This window comes from Chrysochloris asiatica, unplaced genomic scaffold, assembly GCF_000296735.1.
Source record: "Chrysochloris asiatica unplaced genomic scaffold, ChrAsi1.0 scaffold00018, whole genome shotgun sequence".
NCBI lineage: Eukaryota > Metazoa > Chordata > Mammalia > Afrosoricida > Chrysochloridae > Chrysochloris > Chrysochloris asiatica.
Genome location: NW_006408536.1, coordinates 16,659,641 through 16,669,617, shown reverse-complemented (window position 1 = coordinate 16,669,617; position 9,977 = coordinate 16,659,641). Strand labels below are relative to the sequence as shown.

Here is a 9,977-nt window from a genome sequence, read left to right as displayed (position 1 = left end):
TTTCTTTTCATTCTTAATACTTTATTTTATATAGATCTGGCTCTGACTAGTAATGGGTATTGTAATTTATGTGTAGCAGAAAAGCAATCTTTAGCTGCCCATTCCTGTTGTTGTTACTGCTGTGTGTTGGAAAATAAACCAAGATTAGATGTTGTATGATCACTTTGCACATCACATGATGCACAGCAATTCAGAAGGAGCATAAAATAAGACCTGCCAAGCAGCCCCTTAGATACCTTGCTGTTAACTGGCAGTTTCCTTCCCCCCCCCATGTGTCTTCCTCATTAGTGTCTGTGAATGAAGTGAAACGGCTAGGAGTGGCTCCTTGCAGCATAAGAGGAAGGTACTTTCCATACTCCGTCTGAATCTGAAGTTGAATTACTGAGAAGTTTTGAAAATATGGGCTGTAGCTGTTCATCTGTAGCAGATGATGGATCTAAGCAAGGTAAGTACTGGTATGTGCCTGTCTCCAGGAATGAAAAGCTAGCTTTCCCTTTTCCCTCTTTCTAATTTCTTCTCACTGTTCTTGAGTTGCCCTGTGTACAACGCATCATTACTAAAAGTTAAGTATTGGGGTAATAAAGGGAATGAACTTTAGGAATGTGTTTAGAAATGACCTTTGAATTTATGATTCACCCAAAAGTATTATCTAAAAGATATTTTATGTTTGATTTAATTTCAGTTGAAAATGTACCAATATAAAACCTCCATTCCAAATTCAGTGGCAAAGAACACGAAATACACTCTAACTTCACAGCTGTTTATTCAATACTCTTATAAATAGCTATAGCTATGCCTATGTAACGTTTAGTAGCATCATTGAATTTTTATTAGATTTTATAACTCAGTGATCAAATTATTTTTTATAGATATGTATCATAGAACTTCATGAGATTTGCCTGATGTTTTAAAAATATTCTAGATCAAATTTAGGAAATATTAGATCATTTGTTTTTTTTTAAAAAGTATATTGCTTCTATATAGATGGCATGCCTTTGACCCCCGCCCCACTAATATAAATAGGGACTTAAATATTTCTTCTGTACTGAAGTTCTTCCTCATACCTATTGCAAGCTAGTTGAAACTCATTTGAGTGTTTAAGGGACCTAATCTTCACCAGCAAAATAAAAATAAGTAAATAAACAGGGACAGTTATATGAATAATCCGCTCTTAAACTCTCTTCCTTTGAAACTTAGTCATAGGTTATTTTCCCAATTTCTATTCCACATTTTGGTTTTGGAGGTTTACTTGGCATTCAGGTGAAATGTTTAGGATGCAGAATTCTCTGCACTAACTAGGGTAGTATGTTTCTCTTGGGGAATCAGATGTTGTTCTTCCTTCCAGCTGACTTGTGCTGATGAGTTACCAACCTATTCTCTGAAAGTACGAAAGGACTCTGGAGAAGCACCAACTCTTTCAAATCTTTAAGTACACCAAGAATTAAATCTTTCAAATGCTTCAACTGAATGGATTCTAATTTATGGGCAGAGTGTAAAGAAAATAATTATCTTTTTATATCTAGGTTTAAGGAGACTTTAATGGCAGTGGATTTGGTTTGGTTTGGTGGTATAGTGGTGGCTGCTAACTGAAAGGTCAGTAATTTGAACCCACCAGCACTCCTCATGGAGAAAGATGTGGCAGTCTACTTTTGTAAAGATTACAGCCTTGGTTAGACTCTGTCATTAGGGTTGCTATGAGTCTGACTTGAAGGCCACCATTTTTTTTTTTTAATGGTAATTTTTTTACTAGAAGGCACAAAGCAATATGCAACTCTATGTCTAACATTTCGGGGAACTTCCAAACTGTTTTCTCAAGTGACTGCACCATTTTACTCTTCTACCAGCAGTGTATGAGAAATTCAGTTTCTCCACATCCCCACCAAAACTGATTATTGTCTGTTGTTTGTTAACAACAACAATAAAACAAAGTTTTGTTTTTATTCTACTGTCTGTGGGGTACATTATCACTATAGTTTTGATTTGCATTTCCCTAGTGACTAATGACATTGAATGTTTTTGCATGTGCTTATCTACCATTTATTTTCTCTGTAGAAATTATTCAGATCCTTTATGCATTAAAAAAAACCAAACACACCCATAACTTTGTATTTTGAATTTGGTGAAGATCTGACAAATTCTAATATTGTTTTTTTAAATCTGGTAATGCTTTATTTTGTTTTCATTTTTGAAAGGTAGTTCTGCTCAATATAGGATACTTGGCTGAATTTTTGTTTGTTTGTTTCAGCACTTTAAATATATCACCCCACTGCCTTAAAACTACCATTGTTTCAGATTTGAAGTCACCTGTTAATCTTATTGAGGATTACTTAAATATGTTAATTCATTTTTCTTTTGTTGCTTTCAAAGTTTTCTCTTGGCTTTCAGCATTTTACTAGGATATATTTGGATGTGAATCTCTTTGTATTTATCCTAGTTAGACTTTGTTGAGCTTCTTGGAAATATAGATTAATATTTTTTTGTGTGTAAAATTTGGAATATTTTCAGCCATTATTTATTTGAACTTCTTCTGTTTCTCTCTCCTCTCCTTCTAGTACTCCGATTATTTATACATTCATGTACCTAGTGATGTCCCACAGTTCTTTGAGGCTTTGTTCATGTTTTCTTTACTCCTTTTTCCCACTCTGTTCTTTGGATTACATAATCTCTATTAATCTTTCTTTGAATTCATTGATTCTTCTGCTAATTTAATTCTACTATTGAGCTCCTCTGGTAAAAATTTCATTTTTGTTATTGTGTTCTGTAACTTAAGAATTTCCATTTGGTTCTTCTTTAAAAATGTCTCTTTATTGATATTCTCTATTTGATGAGTCATTATTATTATACCTTCCTTTACTTCTATAAGCATGGCTTCCTTTAGTTATTTGAAAAAAATATATAATGGCTACATTGAATTCTTGGTCTATTAAGTCTGACATCTGTGCCCTTTTACAATCAGTTTCTGTTTCCTGCTTTAAAACAAATTCCCTGTGTAGTGATCAAATTTTCATGTTTCTTGGCTTATCTCATAATATTTTGTTGAAAACTGGACATTTTAGATAACATATTGCTATAATTCTTCATACTGATTTCCTTGGAAGTATCAGTTAAGAAATATACATACTAATTTCCATGGAATCAGAAGTCAGGAAATCAAATGATATATTATGTTGGGTAAACATGCCACATAAGACCTCTTTAAAGTGTTAGTTAGCAAAAATGTCATCTTGAGGATTAAGATGTACTTGACAATATTTTCAGTCAACTTATATGAATGCAAAACCTGGATAATGAATAAGGGAGACTGAAGAACTGATGCCTTGAATTGTCGTGTTGGTGACGAATATTGAATATACCATGGACAGCCAGAAGAATGAACACATCTGTCTTGGAAGAAGTACAGTCAGAATGTTCCTTTAAAAACAAGGATGGCAAGACTTCATCTAGTGTACTTTGGACATGTTATCAGGAAGGATCAGTTCCTGTAGAAGGACATCATACTCGGAAACATGGAGGGTCAGCAAAAAAGAGGAAACCCTCAATGAGATAGATTGACATAGTAGTTGCAACAATGGTCTTTAAACATAGGAATGACTGGGAGGATGGTGCCAGATTGAGCAGTGTTTCATTCTGTTATACATAGGATTGCTATGAGTCAGAACTGACACAATGACATCTAACAGCAACAACAATTCCTTCCTCCCATTCGGGGCTTATTTTTTTGTTAATTTTTATTTGCTTTGTTTTTTTGTTGTTGTTTTGTGGCTTGAATGGACTATTTAGAAGTCTATTTCTTCCATGATACTTCTCCTCAGAGGGTGAATCCTTGAGCATATGCACAGTCACCCTGGAATGTCTGTTGTATCGGGACTGTCTTTTGACTGTTTCCCTGATCTCTCTGTAGGCAGTTTACCTCTGCTGCTATCAGCAAATTGGTTTAAAATACCCCTTACGCTATAAGGCTTCATATATCACCTAAAATTCTAATCACAAATGGGATTACATCCACAGGTATAGGAATTAGGATTTATTACATGTATTTTGGGGGGAACATAATTCAATCCATAGCAATAAGAGATACCATTTATTAAATGTTTACTCTGTACACTTATTATTTCTATTTCTCACCAAAACTGGGAGGAATCATTGATTAGTCTCCTTTCACAGATGAAGAAACTGAGTAGTAGAGAGACTAAAGAACTGCTCAAAGTTACACATTAGTTGGTGGCTGAGTCTGGATTGAAACAAGGAATGACAGATTCCAAAGTCCATGCTTTTGATATGCTACTCTGTTTTATGCTGTTGTTTTTATCCAAAGAATGGAAACGAGAGACTGCAATTTCATCCTCCTAAACTTCACTTTGTAGTTAAAATTTTATATTGATGTGTTTGAATTAATAATCTATTGCCTTTTCTCCCCACCCCCCCTTAGAGCACTTTGAAAACACTATGATGTATTTTATTTCTTCCCTTGAGACTGTTTAGGAATGCATTTATACAGTTTCTCTAAGTGCTAAGGAGGCTAAATAGGCTATCTATGCTTTTTTTGGCTTTGAAGTTTGAGGCATAAACTGTGGCAAATGTAAAAATTCTATAACTGAAATTAGTTTGGTTTTTTTTTTGGAAATTTCTGTGTTTTTATTTAAAGATTTTAAATACTAAATAGCAACCTAAATGTTTCTTTAATTCTTGGTAGGACTGTTGATAAAACATCTAGTTAATTAGTTGCCTAGAAATCTAATTGTCAAGCAGTTCACAAATGCTTGAAAGATCTCCCTTCCATCACCCCTCACTCACATTTTTTTTCCAACCCTTTACAGTGATAAAAATTTAAATTTAGGACTCTCAGGAAACAATGAATGACATTGTTTCTTTCATCTTTGGTGTGCTCTAAAATATTTTTCTCAAAGTTTCCAGGGACGCTAGCCATTGTTCTTCTTCTTGGAAAGTTTTTGCTTACAAACTGTTGTTTTCTATCAAACAGTTTTTATTGATGCTGCAGGTTATAGCAGATATCACAGCTAGAGGGATCACCCTCATTTTCCTCCTCAATGAAATAACAGGTATCAGGTAAAAGGTTCTTTAAAGTTCATTGTCACTCTAAGTGATATTGATGCTGGGGTGAGGCTGAGGACATGTATTTCCCCCTTCTATCTCTCTGGCTTGCTCCTCTGTTACCTATCAGCATTTTAACAACTTTTCCTCTTTTTAAAAACTTTTTTCTCATGTCTTTTTTTGTGTGTTTTTCCCCTACAATTTATATGTTTTAAAAAAAATGCACACCTATAGAGACTATGAAAGAATAGTACAATGGTTAAATTTTAGGCATTATGATATTAACCTCTACTTCAGCATGCATCTCCTAAAAGGAGAAATACTCTCTTACATACACAATACTGCATTACACTGAAAACGTTTAATATTGACCAAGTAATATCTCACATACAAGAGGGCTTTAAAAAGTTTGTGGAAAATTTAATCTATCTTCTAATTCCATTTTTCCACAAACTTTTGAAGCCCCCCTCATATAGTCCATATTAAAACTTTCTCAGTTGTCCAAAATTACTCTTTTTAATTGTTTTTTTTCCCCTCTGTCCTGAAAAAAGAACCTCCTCTTGCCTTTTTATCATCTTTAGTTATTTTTCCATATCTCTCTACCATTCATAGCTTACTCCTGAATGAGCTTCTGTCTCCTACCTCTTTGTCTATCTCATTCCACTGAATCATTCTACTGAAAATGATTTTGTCAAGATCTTGATTGACTGTGAAGTCTAGTGGAGCATTTTCAGTACTTATTTTGTTTGACTTCCTGGCAATATTTGGCACTGCTGCATACTGCCTTCTTAAGACACTCATTGATTGCCCTTGACTTCAGTGACAGCACATTCTCCAGGCTTTCCTCTGTGTCTTTGAATGGTTTATGAGGGCTCCACTTTCTCCTGACTTTTAAATGTTGGGGTTCCTCATGGCTTTCCTTGGGTGACATTATGTACTCTCATACCTTTAATTACCATCATTATGCCAAATTTTTGTTTTCAACCCACATACTATACCATATTCCCTGGTTTGTTGGTATCAATTGAGAATCATATTAAACAAGTAATTTCCTTTGTAAAAGGAAGACACTTTCTCTATATAAAATTATGATTCATTTTCATGATAACTTTTAATTAATCACTTTTTGATATGATAATGTGCTAGCCCTGAGGTTTGTATAGGATTGGTACAACAAACACATTTATTGCCATATGAAACAGGCAATAAAAACAACTTTTAAAATACTTTGTACCAATTAAATACATTGTTATCTCTTTCTTTTCTTGCTGTGTGATTAATCTACATGTACTTTAGGAATTCCAAGTATTTTGAGACTCTTACAGGGAGCTATTTAGACATCTATTCTAGAATCATGAGCCTTTAAAGGGTATAAAATATTGCTTAAAGGCTATGGACTTCCTCCTCTCCATTTAAATTATTTTTACCAGCTTCTAGACTTTACCAGACAACTCACAAAGAAGCCAACTTTATAATTGGACCCTGCTAATCATCAGAATCTCTTGTTAAAGAAAGATATATTTCAACTTCATATAAAAAAGGGCAATACCTCAGTCCTAATTGCCACTTATTTCCTGTAATCAGAACACTTTTCTTGTGATTATGGCTTAATATTACAGTAGCTTTTTAGCAGCTGCAAAGACAAAAATTAGATGATGATCATATTTGACCATGGATGAACTAAAGTGGCAATATGACTTGTTGTCTTTAAGTGCCATTGAGTAGGCTCCAACTCATAGCGACCCTGTATAGGGTATCCAAGGAGGTGAGTTTGAACTGCCAACCTTGTTGTTCAAATGACTTTTTGGTCCAGTGCTTATCCTACAGCACTACACCAGGACTTAGATTAGTAATTAATAACAAACCTAAAAACCTGAACCCACTGTTGTAGAGCCAATTCCAACTCATAGCGACCCTATAGGACAAAGTAGAACTGTCCCATGGGGTTTCCAAGACTGTAAATCGTTATGGAACAGACTGCCACATCTTTTTCAACTGAGCAGCTAGTAGGTTTGAACTGCCAACCTTTCAGTAGCAGCCAACCACTTTAACCACTATGCCATCAGGGCTAATAATAATAAGAAAGACATATAACAGAATTGCAGTCAAGATACAAAATTTTTTTCCTAGTGAGGGTTAAAAGTAAGCTTTATTAATAAAGCTTCACCATTTTCCTTGAACTAGTGGTATAAGCACTAAACCAAAAACCAGAAACTACAAGGTCAGTGGTCCAAACCCACCAGCTGCTCCTTGGAAACCCTATACAGGGTTACTATGAGTTAGAATCAACTTGACGGCACTTAATAAGAAACAACAAATGATTGGCATAAACAAGAGCTACAATCCTTTTGGAGCCTTCCTTAAAATGATTTTATGTAATCTTTGTGTTGTTCCATTGTCCTGTTGGATAACATAGGGCTTTAACTGAGGCATTAAAAAATTCTAATTACAATAAATGTAGAAGGAATGAGAGAGGTGGAAACATCACTATTTTGTAACCACCACAGAAATAATGGTTTAGGCAAAAATCATCAGTGAATGTTTTGGAGAACAAAATATATACGTAGTCTTAAAGCATGTCCCTGAAAATTATTTATTATAAAGAGACAAAGTACCTTTTTTGAAAAGTAGAGAATTTCAGGTGGATACCACCTTAACCAACTGATCCAAGTTAATATCACCAGTAAGACAAATAACAAATTACTTCTCCTGATGTAATGCATTGAGAAGGACACATTACTTAGTATTCCTAAAATATATAACCTGAATCTAATCATGAGTAATTAGCAGCAGATTCAAATCGAGAGACATTTTACACCACCACTAACTTGTACTTTTCAAAAATTTCTGTGTCATTAAAGAAAATCTGAGGACCCATTGTAGAATTAAGGAAACTGAAGACATGATGATGATGTATATGTGTGTAGAGAATGCATATGTGACTAAATATTAATAATTGTACTGTTCTTAGGATTTTCTTATACATTTGAAAATATTTTAAAATAAAAAGTTAAAAAAAAAACCCAGCCCTAATCTTGTACAACCTGAGATATGCTTACTGAGTCTGTGGTGGCTGCAACCTAGGTTCATGCCCATTGGTGTTGCCATTTTCTAGCCCATATGCTTGCCATTCACCAACTTTCTCATTCATTGACGACTTTTTGCATCAAGTCCAAACATCCTCTTGAGTATACCCATTCTTCAGTGTACACACAACCCAAACCCCAAATCCACTGCCATCGAGCCAATTCTGACTCATAGTGACCCTGTATAAGGTTTCCAAAAAGTACTGACTTTGTAGTTAGAAGTCCAGTGCTATAAACCCCCCAAAACCTTAACATCTCAAGTCCTTTATATTCTAAACCCTATCATCTTCCTCTTCTACTCCATTTCAGCTACTCATTTCCCTTTTCTGGACCCTATTGTCATCTGGAAGGAGTCCTGGTGGTTCAGCGTTTAAGAGCTCGGCTCTGAGAATATTGGTGGTTCAAAGGAGCAGCTCTGTGGGAAAGAGTTGGTGATCCATTCCTGTGACGATTACAGCCTGGAAAACCCTATGGTTTTTCATAGTTTTACTCTGTCACATGAGGGTTGTTATAAGCTGTAATGGATTTAATGGCACCTAACAATAATATTATCATCTAGAACTATACCATCTCTGAAATCTTCAAGATTACCATTCCATTGTCTGATTTCTTGGTCTTTATTGAAACCTGTGGGCTTTACTATGTTTCTCTTGTCTTAATTTTCCTCCCCATCCAGCTTCTGCTGGCTGTTGGCGATCACTTAAGTGACACAGTCCTAACTGGCCTAAAATCCTTGTCCTATTTTCCTCATAAGGAGCCATGATGGTGTAGTGGTTTGAACCCACTAGCTGCTGCATTTGTAAAAACTTATAGTCTTGGAAACCCTATGGTGCAGTTCTACTCTGTCCTCAAATGTTGCTAGGAGTGGTCACTATGAGTCAGAATGATATGACAGCAACGGTTATTCTCCTTTTGTTACTCATACTTGGCTGCAGGTATAGAAAAGAGAGAGGATTTACCCAGCTTGTGGCTTCTGATACGCCAAAGACTTAATTTGTCATAACCGTGTAATGAACTGGATACTACTGGCATCACCAGACAGAATTGGAACCTAGAGAGCTATTCCAGATAAGGGAAAGAGGCAGTCACAAGTTCCAACTGTGAAAAACTTAACGTCTCAGTTAGCAGATCAGAGATAGCTGTAATAGTTTTAGGAAATTTGAAGGAGAAGTAATAGGTGAAATGTTTAATGTTCTAAACCAACTGCTAGCAAGCTTTGGCTACATTCCTTGATGGGAAATTCAAAGATATTAGTAGCTTGACTTGGATTTTTCTATAGTGACAATCCAGATTTTTTTTTTAAAAAGTAACTTAGAATTTGTCTTTTTGGTCCAGCAGTTTCTGGTTTGAGTGTTCAGCTATACATAGCATATTTTGTCCTTGAATGGGTTCTTCTCAGTTTTGCTCTGTACAATGTAGATAGGCCACAGTGGTGGCATTAAAAAAAAAAAATTGAATTAGAGTATTTTTTCATTGGAAATGTGTAGATGAGAAACTGAGAACCAGAGAGGTTAAGTGATTTGAATCCTGGTAGTGTAGTAGGTTATGTATTGAGCTGTTAACTGAAAAGTCAGCAGTTTGAACCCAATAGACACTCTTTGAGAGAAAAACGAGTATTTCTGCTCCCTCAAAGATTTATAGCATAAAAAATCTAGGGAGCATTTCTGCTCTGCATTATAGGGTTGCTATGAGGTGGAATCAACTTATTGGGTATGAGGTGGATTTTGAGTTTGGATACAGTTGACATCTAGTTGAGTCAAGAACAAAATGGATGTCCCCTGATTACAAATTCAGAACTTGTTTGTGTGTGTGTTGGCTTTTGCTTTTTTTTTTTTTTTT

General features: G+C 35.1%; 1 protein-coding gene across 1 annotated transcript in view; it reads left to right on the top strand.

The window, feature by feature from the left end:
- The first annotated feature begins 399 nt into the window (after positions 1–399).
- The window catches only part of PPEF1 (protein phosphatase, EF-hand calcium binding domain 1), a 150,309-nt gene continuing 140,731 nt past the window's right edge, over positions 400–9,977 (top strand). Inside the window, exon 1 of the mRNA XM_006835681.1 lies at positions 400–445. Within this exon, the coding sequence (XP_006835744.1) occupies positions 400–445 (46 nt within the window). The remainder of the gene's footprint in view (positions 446–9,977) is intronic.